Raw genomic sequence first — 19,273 nt, forward strand, 5'->3', positions numbered from 1 at the left:
GCGGACGTGAGGAAGCGCACAACAAGCAATTAATTCGCACAAAACCTCATTGATTTGCGATTCCCACAGAAGTACAATGCTGGAGTCAACATGGCTAAGAAATAAAGTCGTAGAAACGCGTGTTTACTTCCTTCGCGGAGCCACAGCCAGCGCGCAAACAGGTGTTCAAGACGCTCGGACAACTGTTGCCTTTATACGCGCGCGCCGCACACTTTTCACACACTTTTCCCAAACACAAAACAAGATCAACCCGTGATTTCAAAGCTTACCCGTGTTCATCTGCGAGTAGTGGTTTATAGACTCCGAACTGGTAAAAATATTCATTGACGTCGGGATGTCCTCTTCAGGATAGAGACTGTCAGGAATGGTGTTAATTAAACTGCTCATGGTAAGAGGGAGCTTGTCCGCTAGTTTCCCTGTCATAGCAGTTAAATAGAGTCCCACATTTATGGAGGGGACAACGCACGTGAGTATCCGGCTAAAAAAAAAAAAAAAAAAAAAAAAAAAAAAGTACAGGTAAGGATGAGGAGAAAAAGGCGCTGGTACGACGCCGGTATCCAAGTGTCCCGCGCTGGCTTGTACGAGTTGCGACAGTCACGCCGGTGCCTCCACTCGCGCGCGCACAAGCTGTAGTTGTTATTAAAGTGGTCACAGTGGAAGCTTATGGGCTGCTTGTGGGAAGAATATGAAGTCTGTGAATCAATGAAGGAGGAGGTGGTGGTGTTGGTTGCACAAGAGCGGCTCTACTTGCTCTATTGGAGCTGGATAGGGGACTCCAGTCAGCCCGTATTAAATAGGGGGCTGGAACATTGCGTGACGTAGATGACCATATATGGACAGAGCAGCCCCAGAGCCAGGTCCTCCGAGAGCGTCAGTCAGTTGGTGGAAACTACAGTGGAAGGTAAAGGGCTCCGAGAGAGTGAGATAGGGTTGGCTACGAAGCTGAGACAAAAGCCACAGTGCCATCTGATTGGGATTGTTTTCTTCTGCGCTCTCTTCTGTCCTTGCGGAAAGCACTGCTATCTCTATCACTGAGAAACCATGTGGTGGGACTTTGGCAGATTATCAGGGACAACGTGAACTTTTAGAGTTTGTGGTAAAGACAGACAGCGCCAGTTGCTGCCATTGTTTCGTATTTTTTCTTTTTTTTTGTTTAAATGCTCTTTCGTGTCCCAACTAAACTCACCAGGCAGAACTGTGCTAAAAGCTAAGCCACAAAACACAAAGTTAATCGTTTGTAAATAGTGCCATGAGCCCTGTAAACCCAAAGACTTGCTCCAACTTGGAACTCAAGTTGACCGCTTGAGTGGAAATTCCAAATAAGGCAGTGTCCGGCCCCGCCCTTTATTGTCTGTATTTGGGCATGTTAGTTCCGGGTGAAGTTGTAGTGGAAAAGTGATCGGAAGCCACAGACGTTCGCAAAGATGACAGTGGACCGCGTGTCATGGATCACTTTTTTTTTTAGACAATTTACCAATACTTATCTGTAGTTATATTTAGACATGCAACATCCTCTTTTAGCACGGGGTTAGCTGTCTTCTAAAATTACTACTTAAGTCTAGTGATAATGAAATTTTACAGCTAGTCGAAAAAGATGAATGAACTGTCAGTGCTTGGATACTTGAGAAATTAATAGTACCTCAATGAAGGCGAAGTGTAAACAGAGTGTGTGGGAGAATAAGTCTGATTCATGCTCGGTGTTTAGGGGGCTTGCACAAATAGAGCAGCAGTGATCTTGTGTGTCTCATTACCACAGACAGGGCCAGCCTCTGTGTGTCTCTTCACTGTCAGTCACAACACAACCAGGGCCATCCTGCTCCTTTCTGCACCAGCCTGAGAACATGAAACAAGCCAAATTTTCAGCTAGAGCGGTGATAAGTTTGATTTCGGTGCAGACAGAGTGAAAAAACCTTCGCACTCATGCTATCAATCAATTACTACTACTGCAAGCTTCTGCCACAACAAGGAGCACAGTCATTTAGAGACTTTCATATCCTTTGTGCTCAACAGCCACTTTGTGCAATAAAATGTACACAAGAAACACTGTCCACATATTGTTCATAGAAAGTATGAATATTTTCAATATCATTTTTACGTCAACAAGTTGGTCACAGTTCTATTTTATATCAACTGTAATAAATTACTTTGTGAATACGTTATGATACAAATGTGTTTGATATTTCTTTTTTTTCATAACTGGTAAGAGGAAAGTCAGGTGGTGTCATTGATTGAACGATAACTCTTCAGTGTAGGTATATTATTAGTTTCCTTTGAGGCTATTTTTGGAGTATCGGGGCATCATGTTTTCTATTTTTACTCTACAGAAGTTGCACATGGTCACTGGTGCATCACTGGAAACAGCTGTACATGTGCCAGTTTTATGAATGCAAATGAACAAGAGCTTTGGGGTCAGTGGTCGGTGTCTATCCTCTGGGGAGGTGTTGATGCGCGTGCGGTTGGAAAGTTGGAACTTACCGGTTTTATTTCCTCGGCTGTAAACGTTGCAGTCAGTGGCTCACTGTCGGACCTTGATTGTAGCATCAGGTGCTTTGCATATGGGGATTCCATGGAAGCAACAACTAATTTTAACTCAGAGTGGAAAATTGATGGACCACAGCAAAAACAAATGCAAATTCAATTTGCTACATTTAGAAAAGGAAATAATAGTTTGGGTAAAATTAAAGCCACACCGTGTAGAATTTTATCCAATGAACACAATTGAAATACAAGCATTTATTTTATGACTGATATATTCATAATGTTGATTAAAGACAGCAGAATTTGAAATTTAAACAGGTTTGGTTCTCATCCAGATCCATTCTTTGGTTACCCAACGCAAAAATAACATTTTCTGCGTCGAGCCGGTCATTTGGCGCAGTGTGCCATAAACTTATCTCCATTGTTTGTCAACTATTCAGGGTACTGAATATAAGATAAATGCATTGTGGGTAACTGTCCATATTCTTAACAATGATGCTGTCACTGTGAAAAACAAACAATGAAGTGTGATGCTCTTCATAAATTCTCCAGTGTAATACACCACATACGATTGCTTAGCAGCAGGAAGGAGGCTTGCACATTAGCTTACTAAGTGCCGTTTAGGCAACTGAATTGATTATACAAATTTCCCTTTAATTAATGTGAGTTTGAATAAATTAAGAATTATTAAACTTGTTTCTATATCATCGGGGGAGGAGAAAATATTTTTAAAGGATTAAATATACTGCACAGAGTGAGACTACAGCTGTCAGTTTTTCCTTAATCATTACACTTCAACTCTCTCGACATTTGGAATAAAAATAAACAGGTTCACGGATGCTGAACGGCAAACCCAGCTGTTTTGGCAGGATATCTCCCAGATATAAAGAGAAAAATGCAATGTGTATTTGGATGCACAAATCTTGGCATTTCAATGATGCACTGATGGATTCAGTAGGTGGATTTGGAAGAATGTGCTCCTACTTGGCATCATGCTATTGTTGCCGACTGGTTTAAAAAAATAATAATTTCATGAGGCAAATGAAATGGGTAAATCAAGGTCAAGAGCTGCACTCCAAACGACAGACGGAGACTTTTCCAGACAGTGCTTTTGTTCACGGTTTTGTTGTTTTGTTTGTGGCCGTGATGCTTTGACTGTTAATTCGGGCAGGCAAACAAAGACGATGCTGGACAATGTGATCAATGATCTCCCAGAGTTCACAGGGAGGCCACACAGGGGTTTACCGAGGCTGGCTTAACCACCAAAGGAACAAAAACCTCTGTTACCTACTCCTGCCTTGCCCACTGATGAGACACCAAACTAGGGTCAATGCAACCACCAACTAAAGATTGATCACCCCAACATCAAAGTCCCTCATGGAAATCCGGCCTTTTTCAGACATCTGGGGTATTGATACAGGACCATCCCGGAGGAGCGTTGCTGGTTAGAAGCCAATATTTCCTCCTGGGGGGTACTCTGACCCACCCGTATAAAGGCCCATAAAGTCTGAAAACTAGGGTTGAAAAGTTTATCCAGACCATCCTCTGCAGACCTGACAGGTAGGCCTCTTACCCAACAGTCCAAAGTTTAAAAAGGGGTTCAAACACAAAGTTAGGCCAAGGACAAATCGACAACTTTAGGTGCTTTTACTTCAACCAAACAGAAAGGTGCACAGTAATGACAGTTCAGCAGTTGGGTCAATGGAAATATGATAAACAATTACACAAACACAGTAAGTTCCTTTCACCACAGACTGGGCAGTCCCTCCCTCCCCCTGCCCTGTCACTGTCGAGTATTTTGGTTCAAGTTCCACTGTGGCATCCGGCAGTGCTGTGGTCTCGGTTTCACCTCCCACTTCCTTTTTTAGGCCCTGACGTGTTTCCTCCCCTGAATTGAGAATAAACTCTTTCCACACCAAATTGTGATATCGGGCCATCTTCCTTCGCCGCTTGGAAACTAATGAGAAAGCCCCTGTGAGGTCAAGGTGTCCCCCAAATCATCCGACATACAGTAAAGCTCACGTGACAGGAATAACATAAAAATAGACTGAGCCACGTAAAGAGGAAATTGACTTAGATGATCGCAGGAACCAAATATTGTGCCACAAATGTGTCAACAAATTAGATCCTGGTCAATTAAACAGAAAAAAGGATGATTTTATATCATGTAAATGTGATTTTTCAGAGCATTTATATTTGATTGTGATTTAAATGTATTGCCTATAACTCTAGCTTTATTTTTGAATTATTTTTACTTTCTTTCGAGCCAATGTTGTGAAAGGAATCCTCAGTCGTTATAATTCTGAGTGAGGAACTGGAAGGTGGCAACAGGTGCTCCAAGTCCAACCCGCTTTAGGAAGGCGTCAAGATCCCAATTCCCTGTAACAGAGAAAAACACATCATAGGAAAAATACATGCATCTTTATCATGCAAACAGTGGTGGTTGTATCACACAGTTTCAGCTGGGTCAGGGTTGGAAGTCTCCAGTGCCTTCCCACCGCAGATCTGTGCATGTTTAAGAGATATGCGGCCTAACTGAGCAGCACATGGCTCGGAGATGTGAGTCACTGAGAACAGCACTGCTCAAAATAAAACATGTTGCTGTAATGATGGAGGTGGGAACGCAAGGACGTATTGGCAAGAAGATATGATTCAATCGCCTGGACTGTTTTTTTCCTCCCTCCCCTTTTAAACAAACACCAGACGGCCATCCGGCTGGTATGACAATATCACTTTTAGAGAATTTGACAAACGCCGAATCCCTGCAGCTTCCCCTACCCGCCGCGCACGCACGCACGCACACACACACACACACACACACACACACACACACACACACACAAACACACACGCACGCACGCACGCACGCACACACACACACACACGCACGACAAATTCACAATTATCTATTCAATTAACTTTGACTTTCAAGAAATCCTAGGGAGAAGAATTGTGCATTCTTGTACGCTTTTTATTGACTTTGGACAGACTGAGTCAAAACACAAGGGACCATAAACCAGTTCTGCTCATTCAAAGCTAACTATGAATGGTGTTTTTGGTGTCAGAGAGGACATCAGGGTTCAAAAATAAATGATTGAATGTTTTGTATGTACAGTGGGAACCAAATGTTTACATACACTTTATAAAAAGATACATGTGCATGTTGTTCTCACTGTCCAGAAGCAACCTTTACTTTTTTAGGTCAACTACAATTTTAAAAAGTTATTTGTATTTGCTAAATGCCAGAAGAAAAACAGAAAGAATTTTCATCATGGTTTAATATAACTTTTTACAAAGTCATAAGTTAATATACGTTTCATTAATATTTGGTTGCACTGCCTTTAAACTGTATTTTGTATTGTACTGTATTTGGGGTTAAACATTTTGGATTTCCTTCCACAAGCTTCTCACAATTTGGCAGGAGTTTTGGTCCATTCCTCCAAACAGAACTGGTGTAACTGAGCCACATTTGTAGCCACCTTGCGTGCACATGCCTTTTCAGCTCTGCCCATACATTTTCAATCTTGTCTGAGATCAGGACTTCATGATGACCACATCAAAACATTGACTTTGTTATCCTTAAGCTACTTTGGAACCAGTATTGGCCACATGCTTTGGGTCATTGTCCATTTAGAAGACCCATATGTTCCCAAGCTTTAGCTTCCTGGCTGATGTCTTGAGATGTTGTTCAATATCTCCACATAGTGTTCTTTCTTCATGATGTCATCTATTTTGTGAAGTGCACCAGTGCCTCCCGCAGCATGATGCTGCCACCCCCATATTTCCCAGTTGGGAAGATTCCCCCTTTTCCTCCAAACGTGACAATTATGACCAAACAATTAAAAACATTTTTTGAACATCAGACCAAAGGAAATGTCTCCAAAAATTAAAGTCTTTATCCTTGTGTGCATTTGCAAACTCCAAACTGTCTTTTTAAAATTTCTTTTTAGCTTCTTCCTGGCAGAGGACCCTCTCAGCCCATGTCGGTACAGTACTCGGTTTCACTGCGGATGATGACAAACTCTTACCATTTTTAGTAAACATCTTTACCGGGTCTTTTGTATTTGTTGTTGGGTTGATATTCACATTTCAGACCACAGTACGTTCATCTCTGGGACACACTTGTTTGAACCAATGAACGTGGCACCTTTTGGTATCTTGAAATTGCACCCAAGGATGAACCAGACTTGTGCTTCCTAGGACATGTCGATCGTCATCGTCATCTGGGATTTCCCAAATATGTAGTAATCTTAGTGTATAGAAATTTCTGACTTTGTAGAAAGCAACAAAAAAAAGGAAAGAAATCTGGTATTCTTCTGGCATTTAGTAAATAGAAATAATTTTGAAAATTCTAATTGACCCCCCCCCCAAAAAAGGAAAAGCTAATTCTGGTTTCATGTCAGACACTGAGAAAAAAATGTGTCTTTTTATAAAGTGTATGTAAACATCTGGTTCCCGCTGTAGGTATTTATAGGCATTAAGAAGACTGAATTTCATGCATTTCCGAGCCTGTTTGTAGAGGTCTTAAATCCAGGGTTAGCAGGCTTTAAACACAGTAAGACCTAGACCCACTGCTGTTGGCAAAGAGTACTTATAACTAAATAAATAACGGCAGATTTGCTAATTGCAACCATTCAAATTGCCAATTTGATTGCAAAACGTTCTGCAGCCCCAGGTTTAAAATGACTCTGAAAGGCTTGATCTGGTGGAGAGAAAAAAAGTAAAGAAAGATTTTGCATGATAATAAAGTCAATACCTAACATTCTGCTATTTCCTTATGTGAAACAATGGCCTTAGCAGCTGCTCTAGGATACTGTAGCCAGGAATTGAAGCTCTCCAAATGTGCAGAGAGAGCGGTCCCGCAGCGAGGAGAGAAACATGACTGCATTTGACCCCTCGCAGCAGCAGCTCCACAGGTCTGAGCCCAGGCTGTTTTTACCATCAGGGAGCCACTTCTGTGTCCTCTGGCTCAATGCAGGAGACGAGCAGGGAGAGAGAACACTTTCTGCACTCACCTCTCAGAGGAGCTCCAGTCAATTCATTTGCATTTTAGTAAAGCAAGGTCTATATGGCTACAAACCTCACTTGTAAATAAGTTGGAGCGCTGTGTAGAACTAAACAGAAAACTGGAAATCAAACACTCATGGATAATAGCTATATCTTTCACCCAAGAATGCAAATACAAAAATGTTTTGCTGAGGGGCAAAAGATTATGCATGTCTAGATATTGGCAAGTAAATATGAGCATATACTCTATCACATACTGTAGCATTGTTTTAGCATTTTTTTTACTTTCTTCTCAGCTATTTGTATTCCAGGTAATGTTGCTGGCATTACATTATAATTTTACAATGATTTTTTTTTTTACTAAATTGGTAAAGTTTCGACATCTGCTTTACAGCTGCAAAACGTTTTGTATAGCATTGCACTTATTTTTGTTTGCATTTTCTAAAAAATAGAATTATACAAAAAAATAATCATCTTATTTTTAATGTCCAAACTCAAAACAAATGGTAAATAATGGTTTTGTCCTCCTGATGTTTTATGTTGATACTTGTCAGTCAGAGGTGATAAGCTATGGACGTGAGGATATTTACCTACTTATCTCAGCAGGGTAACTCTATAGATGCCTCTTTAGCTTATACTTGAATGAGGGCCAGCAGACAGGGGTCGGGTCAGGTCCTGGCTCAGGTGGACAATTGGATGAATAATGATCTAGAGATGAGCAGACTGTACTGGGATACTGGGAACAGGCTGCAGGGTGCTCTCATAATCATGTCGGGGAAATAGAGTTTGGTGACCCTACAACGTGACAGGACGTGACCCCTGATGACCCCTTGGCCATAGGTGAAGTGGAGAGTAATGTACCGCCTCTGCAGATGCCCCACTCTACCAGTGAGACCAGTGTAACAGGACTTTAAAGCGAGTATTCAACATAGCACATCAAGCTCTTTGTATTTAATGCTTTAAATTCATGATTTGCATTGTGTTTTCCCCGACCCATGGTATACTGTAAGTTGAATTTGCTTTTAGAAATGGAATCCTCTCTATTAATTTTGGCTTGGGACTGGCATAAGGAGAATACAAGCTTGTGGACCCTCTGTGATAAATGTATAGGAACTCCAGCAGGTAGATAATATGCATGTCCATCCATGGATTACAGAGTGGGGATTATTCCCACAACTGGCAGGATTGCAACCGCTCCACCAATACACACTACATCATTGTACGGAACACAATGCAATGCGATCTTTGACCCAAAATAAGCTAAATTCCTGGTATCTAGTGGTCTACAGAGATAATCCACAAAGACTTACAAGTGTCCCTAAAATAGTCTGTTTGTACTACAATGCTCCTCTGCCTCTCCCATCTGCCGTACCATGGAAAGACAGATAGTGATAGTGAATTCTTCCTGCCTGGCCTTAAGTTTCCACTGCTCCTGTGTGTCTGGTGCTGCTTTGAAGTTACACAGTAATGCTGCATGCGCTAGTGTGGGTGGTGCCCCTGTGAACATAGTAGCATCTCCAACAATCTGAGCATATTAATCACAAAATAGCATCGACAATCGAACCACTGTGTTTCTTACTCTTAAACAAAGTCTTTGTAAAGTCCCTATATTATGATCTATACAGGCAACTTAAAATGGACAAATAAAGCAGTTTGATTAAAGCGAAATACAACAGGTGCCAGTAATCTGGAAGACATGTTTTTAGTGACGATGACAACGACATTTATTTGACCTATATTTAACCAGGAAAGTCCCGCTGAGATAAAGAAGCTCTTTTTCAGGGGAGAGGGGCACCTATTGTACTTTCTATTTGTGGTGATAGGAGAAACCGTAATACCCAGCGGAAACCTGAGCAAACACAGGGAGAGCATGCAAACTCCACCCATAAAGGCCCTGTCCGGCCTAGGGATCAAATCCCCTTCTTGCTGTAAGGCACGAGCGCTATTCGCTGTGCCGCCGTGCTGCTTGATCAGAAATGATCAAATCAACTCCAATGAAAGTGCTTGGGCATTAAAAATCATGACATCAGCAGGTGGGGGTTTAGTGAGCTCTAAAGGAACACACTGACACTAACACAACAAGATCAGCTAAACTGTAAAAAAAAAAAAAGTAACTGTATTCTCCTCTATTTATTTGGTGTAACGTTGCGCAGTGTGGCTTAAAAGAGACTTGAGCATGTTGGTGCGTTCAGCATTTCAGTTATATAACTCACAGGGCAGATGCTTGCTGTGATAGGACCTGGGTCGGCGAAGGGTGTCACAGGGATTTTGGCTGCCGATCGCTGCTCACAGCCTGCTGTCATTTTAGCAGCTCACATTGTCAATAACATTGTCACATCGGAGAGGCAGTCCTTAAGAAATATGGCACACATAGAGGGATATATTGGGAGCGTATTCTTAGTGGCTGTCACACTGCATATATACTTTACTTAAGAGGGATTATTGGCATAGCTAGGAGAAATATGTGCAGCAAGGAAAACAGTATAAATAAACGCATTTGGAAAAATTTATGCATTCATGATCTGATGCTCTGCTGTTTCGCTTGCAGGTGGCTGGATCCTATCCCAGTAACTATGGGCCTTAGGTGGGATGGATCTTGGGCAGAGGCCAGATAGTGCTAACAAGGGGACATCAACAGACAGATAATCATGCACTCTCAAACATGCACTACAGGGAAGGTTACACAGATTCGCACATGAAATTGAAGTATCCAAAGGCATCCGGCGTGCAGCCTCTGTGCTAAATAAATGAAACAATATCCACTATTGTACGTCCTCAATCTGAAAATGTTTGCTCATTTTGGAAACCTATTTAGACACACCTGATTTTTTTTTTAAAGATATATATTTTGGACGATAGAGGAGATCATAGCATAATGAGTATATCTGAAAAATGCGACTAATAAAAACATAAATCTAGCAGACTAAAGTTTATGTGAGTACACTAAAAACTTTTACCTGACGAGGAAGGTTAAAAAAAAAAAAATGAGCAGCCAAAAATTTAAAATGTCAAAGTGCTGCTCAGAGGCATCGACTTCTGGCTGAAACTCAGGCCTCTCTGTAGCAACCAAATCGTGGCTGTGTGACTCCACGCAGCTCTGATTAATGGTAGAGGTTGTGGGTGGGTGGTAGACATGGATCTGCCCATTACCACACTGCAACATTGCAAATGGCTTCAATTACTGTGGAGTGTGCTGAGCTGGCAGTAGGGGCTCCAGGAGGCAAGATGAGCAACGTGCAGCAGCAGCAGCTAACTCTGCAGTGATCCATTCATTTGTGAGCATCGCCGAGTGTACTTCTACTATTGTGTAATTTAGCAGCAAAACCGCCTAGGAAACCGGCAGACGCATTTGTTCCATTTTTCATTTAAAAAAAAACTCCAACTGTTCTTGTTGTGTTTACTGGGCTTGTTTGGATGAACTGGGGTCAGAGGTGTGTGTGTGTGTGTGTGTGTGTGTGCGTGTGTGTGCGTGTGTGTGTGTGTGTGTGTGTGTGTGTGTGTGCGCATGTGTGTGTAGGCTGCACTAGCACTAACATAACCCCGATTGTAACACTGTTTCCCTCCACAAACTGACTCGCCGGGACCGAACAGTAGCAGCACATATTGAGAGCTTGCCAAGTGGCTGACAAGTATCACGAGGGTCGGCATTGCCCACGCCTGCCCTCCACCCAACCACCCCCACCCTGGCACTAGGGCAGGCTAAATCAGGGACAGGCTCCCTGAGCCAGAGCGCTGGGATTCCCTCCTCTCATCACGCCCCTGAGGACCGAGCCAAGAGCGCAGCCTCCTGTCACTCCGGTATATCAAAGCGCCTGTCCCACTGGCTCAATGACCTCAGACAAAAGCTCTGCCCCACCTGACACTACCTGATATTTTGAAGAAACTTTCCTGAAGACAAAACTCATATAGCAATTGTAATAGCAGAATATTATTAGAAGTCACAATTAAAAATGCAACCTAATGATAAAGATAATAAAATAGATGATTATAAAATATAAAATATATATAAGGTGCTTGTGTAGAAACAAATTATTGCATTATTCATTTACGCTCCACAATTATCCTGGGGTAAACTGACGAAGCAAGGCTGCCAGTTTGCACTATTGGACCATCCGCCCATCACCAAGCATTCACTCACACACCACGCAGTCACACAAGTCAGTCTCAAGAAAATACTTTTTAAAGGGATATTTCAGGATTTTTGACATAGGGCCTCATTTCCTAGATATCCAGTGTGTTGCTGATTTCTGGAGATGTTTTTTTATTTTTTTTTATTCATGCAGTCCTTATATTTAAAGAGTTTAGTGGTGCTAAGCTAGTGCTAGGTTAGCGCATGTCTATGGTAACTAGTAGCCTGAATCAAAAACCTCTTCAAAATCACTGGGTAGTCCTCCAAACGTTGCCATATATGATTTGTAGAAAGCTCCTTTGTGAAATCCATGTGTAGTAATGCCGGCCGCAGGTAAATAAACCACTGTAGATCCGGTAACCTAACAGATCACTTCGCCGCTGCGTAGCTTACAACCAGGAAGCTGATGCTTCTCAAATATAAGTTATTTTAAATGCAAAATGGTTATATTTCAAAAATTATTCAGTCAATACAGACATTTATATCGGTAGTCTGGTGTTATAAGTGATTTGCTTCAGGTGCACTGTGCTTGGGTCAGACTGTTTTTAATGCAGGCTACTAGTTACCATAAACATGCACTAGCCTAGCACCACTAAACTCTTCAAATATAAGGACTGCATGAATTGAAAAAATAAAAAAAAACTCCAAAAATCAACAACACTCTGGATAACTAGGAAATTAGGCCCTATGTCAAAAATCCTGAAATATCCCTTTAAGTAGTTCAAAGTGGCACTTCTTTGGATGATCTCCCCGACTAAGTATTGTGTCAAAGTGTCAATATGAGCAATAGACAAAGTTTTAGAGTGCAACTTTATGAGAGTTTGGGAGTAAGGTTGCACATTTGTTGAGTTTTAATATATTTAATAAAAAGTAGATATACTTAAAAGGGCCTATTCACCTTATTCTGGAGGCTCGCGTGGGCGCCGCCATGAATTGTGCCCGCCTCTTTTCTCCTATCTGTTAACATGGGGCTGGAGAAGTCCAGATTAAATCAGTTACTACTCGAAAATAAAGCCGTTTTCAGGCTACGCAGAGAAACGGTGCAGCGTTGGTGAAAATGAACACCAGACATTTTATACAAATCAATCTACTAAACATCAGATTTGAGTGGTGAACGTTTTCCCTCATTCTCTCCTTAATGAACGGGCTTTGCGCTCGACCGGAAGTGTCAGGACAACGGAAGTGCCGAAAGCAAAAAGAGTCAAAAGTGAGCGGGGCGGAACAAGGTGAATACGGAGTTTAAAAATGTTGAAACTAAATATTTTCATCCCCTACATGTTCCAGCCATGTCCTAATGTGTAGAATGAGCCCAGACCTACTCAACACAACTACCTCTAAAATCCTGCACTGTCACTCAAAAAGTTGTTACTTCGGGTCCGAAGTGCCATCATGAACGAGCTTGTAGAGACTGCTGTTACGCGTAAGACCTGAGGTGGCAGTAGTGAGTATAAAATGACCAACTTGCATCTAGTCTCTTTAAATGGATGTTTGTGAAAGGTGGAGTTGGTGGAGAACAGACAACACATATTTTGTTGAATAAGCATGCAGGACAGTAATGGAATGGAAACTTATTTGGGCTTTTCACATGACACAAGTCACCCAAAGCGGTTCACACAGTGCCAGAGATTTGTTCTTTATTCACTCCGCACACAATGGTGGTGGAAATCTGTTAGCACAGCTTTAAGTGAAGGCCAAAGATAAAAAGAAACGCGGCTCTGAAATTTGAAATAAAATTGCATCAATGACTGTGTTAGTGGAAGTGGAAAGGGATCATTAGGAGACTCCCACCCACAACTAAATGCTTCCCCTTCACAAATCACATCAATTAACGTCATGGGCTATGAGAAATGCTCTGTGTGTCACACCACATGGAGGCAGGACAGACGCTAATAAGTGAACATACTTAACGGAGGAGGTGGGGAGACAGGGATTCCCTTCAGTTACTCTTGTTGTTTGTGTGGGGAAACCGTGTAGTCGGCCAAGTAGAGGCCAAAAATAATGTAGCAGGTATACAGCTCGAAATTTAGTTCCACAAATTATGAGTGTAAAATCTCTCCCATTGGTCTACAGAGGATCGATGAGTGTGCATTCATTCTTCACTGGGTGTGCTGATGCTCTGTGTGTCTGTTTGCCAATCCACAAGGCCTGTTATACCCATCAAAAGAAGCATTTTATTATCTGAGACTGGACGAGATAATTTGATACAGAACAAAGGAAGTACTACATCTGGAGGTGAAATCATCAAGTTGATTGAGGATGGGTGGACCCACTCATTTCAGTGGGTTAGAACATTTAGGGTAAATATTAGAGTGGCATGATGAAAACTGAACAAAACATAAATGTGCATACCAATTTAATGGAACTTTTCACTACTCAAAAAATGAAATTCTTTAATATACTGTAAATGATGTGATTCTCACATTTTTTTAGGAGAACAGAGGAGAACACTGTAGTCAAGTGTGATTTCTCAGATTTATTGTCCTAATTTCTGGGGAAAAATTATAAAGTACCTATTGTTTTCACGAGCTGCTATTTCAAAATTGGGATTGTTGGAAAATAAAGTTCCTTACTTATGCCACTAAAAGCTTAATGAGCTTTGACATAGAGAGTAGCACACCAATAAATCAAGACTTTCTAAATGTGAGTTTGGGAGAAACGCTCCAAAGTTCACCTTCTTGACACTTCACTTTTTGCAGGTTTTTTGGCATCAAACAGAGTTTAGCCTAATGTGCCGGGATTGTTTGCTGACATAGCTGTCAAAACTTCAAACAGCGCAGACTGGCAGCTCCCCTCTCCCGCGTCCACAGTGCTTGAAGTCTCAAACCTCCTTTTCCTCCTTTTCAAATCAGCGCCCGTGACCCGACTAGAACCGACAGACAGACACGCCTCCTGTGGGATACTGTACCGAGGAGCGTTGCCCACATTTCAAGAGACTTTTCTTCAGGGGGTAAGAAAAGTCAAACAAAACAATAACAAACAATGTCTTCTGAGAGAGAAACTATGTAGCGTGTATAATGCCATCAGTGATTTGAATTAAATATGCACATTATTGACAGAGTTGATAGGGATTTCAACTTTGGTGGAGGATACAAAGACAGGGGTGAGCCAGACTAGTGCAGGTGTGCGTGGGAGCTAACAATACCACAGCAGCCTTCTGTGCTAACCTCATTAACATGTCCCTTGTTAAGTTCAATTGGAGAAATTGTCCTCTTGAAGCAACTCAAAATGCTTTGGTTCAAATGTTTGTAATTATTTGTCAATTATGTCAAATAGCAATTGTTCATCACAACCGGAAAAACCAGGGCAATGCGTTGGTGTATGGTATTCAGTGGTATATTATATAATAAGCAAATCTTATACTGAAAGAAACCAAATATGGCACCGGTTAATGACATAAGCCGAGCAAAAAATATAGGATTGAGACGTGATGTGTGACACTAAGAAGAGATCTGCACAGAATGAATATAAAGCCTTAAAACTGCAAATGATTCATAAAAGTATATATGGTTTGAATGCTGATTCAACAAGAAATTAGTGGGAGTTGCCAATGATGAATTGAACTTCCCCCGTCACTGAGGCTCGAGGGAACTTTCTCGATTCATTCTCACAACGAAACTGTCACTTTATATTGATAATGTCACAGACTGTAGGTGAATCTTAACGGTTAAAATAATATGAAATGGGTCTGGCTCATTCCAATAGATAACATTGTTGCGTGCTATAGAACTGAACTCCTAATAAAAAGATACATAACAACCATTGATTAATACATTGGTAAATGATGGGGTAGTAGGCCAGTGCCATTTCAGAAATATATAAAAAGGTAGGTACTGAAACTGAGATGAGTTTTTTTCTGATAAGAGACTGACATATAATCTGGAAAGCTAATACTAAAACCACATGCTTTGTAGTATGTGTTTTCCATCCATCCATTTTCTTATCCGGCTTTATCCGCGGAGGCAGCAATCTGAGCAGAGTTGCCCAGACTTCCCGATCCAAGCACACCTCCTTCAGCTGTTCTGGGGGGACCCCGAGGCGACCCCAGGCCAGCTCTGAGACATAGTCCCTCCAGCATGTCCTATCTCTAAGGGTGTGCCCAGCCACCCTGCGAAAGAAACTCATTTCGGCCGCTTGTATCCGTGATGTCCTTTCGGTCATTACCCAGATCTCATGACCACAGGTAAGGGTAGGAACGTAAATCAACCAGTAAATCGAGAGCTTTGCCCCTCGACTCAGCTCACTCTTCACTGCCGACGCCGCCCCGATCCTATCTCAGGCTCCATCCTTACCTTAGTGCTTTGTGTCATTCCAATTCACAAAGTTAACGCAAAATTAATGATATCCTTTTGAAATTTAAACATCTCTTCCCTGAGGCACAGACCCCTCACAAAACAATCAGGTGACAGGTTCATTGTAAGGATGAATGACAAGTAGAAAGAGAGATCATGCAGCAATAAATGTGTGGCAAAAAACTCAAGATGCTGGGGTGCAGGGGCTGTTTACCGCGGGACTCTTTTTCCTTCTCAGTCAGGATCACGTTGGCGTCTTGCGGCTGCTCGAACAACATGAACTGGTAACGGTGCAAGCCAGCATCGCGTGGTGGTGTCGGCGGGCGATAGTCTGCATGGAATATTACAAAAAATATGAAAAGTCTGAAAAGGTGAGCTGCTAATAAATATATACAGTGTCATTCTCACCACCATACAGAAATGATAAAAACAGCTATTCTAATGCTGATTTCATATGAGTCTTAAAAAAAAAAGCAGTCTCCAACAGAAAAAAATAATAATAATAATAATAGAAATGGGTGTATAATGATAAACACTTGCCAGTAAGAGTGGTGCCTTCTATTTGTCCTTTTCCGAATGAAGCCCCCTGCAATTTGAGCACAAAGATGGTCAAACAGAAAAACTCACAGGGCAGTCACAGTCACCTGCTTTTGAAAGGAATCATAATAGAGAAAAAATAATTATATAATGCAAGAAACACATTAGTGCAAATTAAGTAGTCAATTTCTCGAATCATTTTCTTTTATATGATGTGTTAAATGGAGGTGGAAATTCACTCTATACCTTTACTCAGGTGTGAAGCATATTTTTGAAGAAAATCTATACTTGCCAGTACAGCTAATAGTTATGGGGAAAAAAAGAATTTAAACTTTTATTTCATATTGACTGATCTCCAGTCTCATCATTTCATATTAAAAAACAAATACAGCTTTTACTATTGTGATTTGTGAACACAAACAATTAATGCTTTCCCAGTATCATTTAAAACACACAAAAATCATCCATTGTCAACTCCAAAGTCCAAACCAGGTGCTGTTACGACCTCAGGAGACAAGAGACCTGATTAAAAAAGCCCATGACGATAATCGATATGGCTGAGATTGTGATTGCAATTAATTGTACAATGCACTCATTATTTAATACTTTTGCTTCAGTAACAAAACTAGTGTTGAGTATACGTTGGCAGTCAGAACTTGCTGTTCCTTTTATCTGCTAGTTACCCACTTTACACAATCTATAAATTCTATTACAGGTCAAAGAGCTCTAATTGCCAATTAACTTATCAGTATTTTTTCCCATAATTTACATGATGAACCGAATTAAAAAGTGTGCAAAGATAAAATACTATGTTTTTTTTAATAAAAGAGACAAATGCAATAAATGACTCTACAAAGCAGTGTCCCATATCATTGACTGCATTTTAACCTCTTGTTGCCTAGAAACCCAACATCACCGACGTGAATATGCTCATGATAAGCCTCTTCCACACAGTGATAGTAAGGTTAAACTCCCTCACCCCCAGGAAGCTCTGCAAATTGTACACAGAGATGTTTGTTTAATAGACTTGGCTGCAACAAGCTGTATCTTTGAGTGGGAGGAAAACCACTAAATATGTTGTCTGTGAAATGGCCCAAAACCCACTTGAGGTAAGCGTGGAAGTCCCCCATCATCACAGGCATCAAGTAGCTACACAGTACACACACGCGGCTGTCTGCTGGCCTGCTCGGGTTTCTGCACGCACAAGCGCCCCCCGCAGGAAGACGGAGGAGCTACAGCAGAGGACAGGACAGTCCTCGTCCAACTTTCAAAATGACCCAAAACAAATGAGGGATTTCATTATAAGTGGGCTCGTGGAAAAATAAGCATTTGTTTTGAATCATTAAGTAGTGCTTCAAATTGGTGCGTACATTTAGCTTACGTACACCTATACAACAACAAGAGAGCTTAAGTGATAACACCCAAATAAAAAAGATGAATGAGAAACCGTGCTTTAGTATTGAAAGCAACAAAGTCTCGATACATGAGCTTGTACTGTCAGTATTTCCAACACTTAACAGTGAGAAGAAGCTTTATTTAGAAATATCAAGAGTCCTGCCGCCGCAAGCATCCAAACCCATCACCATAGCAACAAGTAGTCAACATTTGAGGATGCTACATTTTCCCATATCTCAAAAACGCTCGCTGCGTGACACCTTATGCCCTTTTAAAATAATTTTACAGAAATACAAGGAGAAAACGAATAATTCAGAGACAAACAAGATGAATTGTGCAAATCGCATAGCCAGACATTTTACTGTCTGCGTTACAAAAGAGCACTCACTTTTACATAGGCAATAGAATAATACATAAATGAGACTGGGTGACCTTTTGGGTTCAGCGTCTCATCTACAGGACTTTCTCACATGGTGGGTGGGCCCTCCTGGGGGACCCCTGCTGTGGAGGTGGAGCGTAAAGCATTTAACGTTGCAGACACCAAGGATGATTGGCAGCTGCTAATTGTTTCATTTTAGTGCACGGATTATAACGCACAGTGACTTGGGATTACAAGAGGGAAAAGTTTTGACTCCTTTTAGTTCAGTGAAAGGAGCAGATAAGGCACCATAATGGTATACATGTAGAGAAACTTGAGGTCTGAGTCCAACTGATCTCATCTCAGCTCTGAAGCCTCTCATTTTATATAAAAAACAATACAGTTCATTCAGCTTAATGATAAAACTTAAAATGAAAAAAAAAAAAAATACAAATCTTACTAAGCAAATTATTACAAGTGGTATTACATATGGTTATGAATTTGTTTACCCAAATATAATTTCAATGGTTACGTGAAGTAAGTTAACACATTGTTTCATACATATACACGCAACGTTAAGAAAAACCAGTATAACAGAGCATTTATTTGAAAACCGGCTGTGCTCATGCTTCAGGAATACCCACTTGTGTTGGAGTGAGTGAATCACAAAGTGGGCAGTGTGGGACCCACAACTGATAGAGATAAAAACGGCATCAGATTGGTTGCTCTGTGGGTTGTATGCAGTATTTGAAGTACAACTATGAACATATAACGCTTTATATAATAAAAAAGAAAGTAAACAAATGCTGTATAATAAAAGGGCTTTTTGTGCAGCAAGAGGTCAATGGTTAAGGGTTTGTCTTCAGGCTTCATGGGTTTGTGGCTCAGCTTTGACAATTTCCTGAATGTCTCTTACTACTCCTCACCCTCTTTCACAGTGCTGTCCTGTCTAATAAAGCCTACTGGCAATAAAATCCTTAACAAAACTTATGAAAGAAAAGAAAGAAAACATGACATTCTTCAATCATCAGAATTCTCCATTTATATTTTCAAAGCTCTTTGTTTTAAAGGGGCTACGTC

The 19,273-nt window shown here is 41.1% G+C and overlaps 2 protein-coding genes across 3 annotated transcripts in view; both read right to left on the reverse strand.

Annotated features, from left to right (window-relative positions):
* The window catches only part of egr3 (early growth response 3), a 7,482-nt gene extending 6,736 nt beyond the window's left edge, over positions 1 to 746 (reverse strand). For both annotated transcript variants that reach the window (XR_013794255.1, XM_079582806.1), the window contains exon 1: positions 270 to 746. Coding sequence is in view for 1 of the 2 variants with exons in the window: in XM_079582806.1 (XP_079438932.1) it covers positions 270 to 423 (154 nt within the window). In the remaining variant the exon portion in view is untranslated. The remainder of the gene's footprint in view (positions 1 to 269) is intronic.
* Positions 747 to 4,663: 3,917 nt separating this feature from the next.
* The window catches only part of pebp4 (phosphatidylethanolamine binding protein 4), a 50,311-nt gene continuing 35,701 nt past the window's right edge, over positions 4,664 to 19,273 (reverse strand). The window contains exons 5-7 of the mRNA XM_079551278.1: positions 16,444 to 16,489; positions 16,118 to 16,234; positions 4,664 to 4,857 (exon numbers count right to left, since the gene is read on the reverse strand). Of these exons, the coding sequence (XP_079407404.1) occupies positions 4,766 to 4,857; positions 16,118 to 16,234; positions 16,444 to 16,489 (255 nt within the window). The 3' untranslated portion in view covers positions 4,664 to 4,765. The remainder of the gene's footprint in view (positions 4,858 to 16,117; positions 16,235 to 16,443; positions 16,490 to 19,273) is intronic.

Source organism: Gobius niger (assembly GCF_951799975.1).
Source record: "Gobius niger genome assembly, chromosome: 1".
In the NCBI taxonomy this organism is placed as follows: Eukaryota; Metazoa; Chordata; class Actinopteri; order Gobiiformes; family Gobiidae; genus Gobius; species Gobius niger.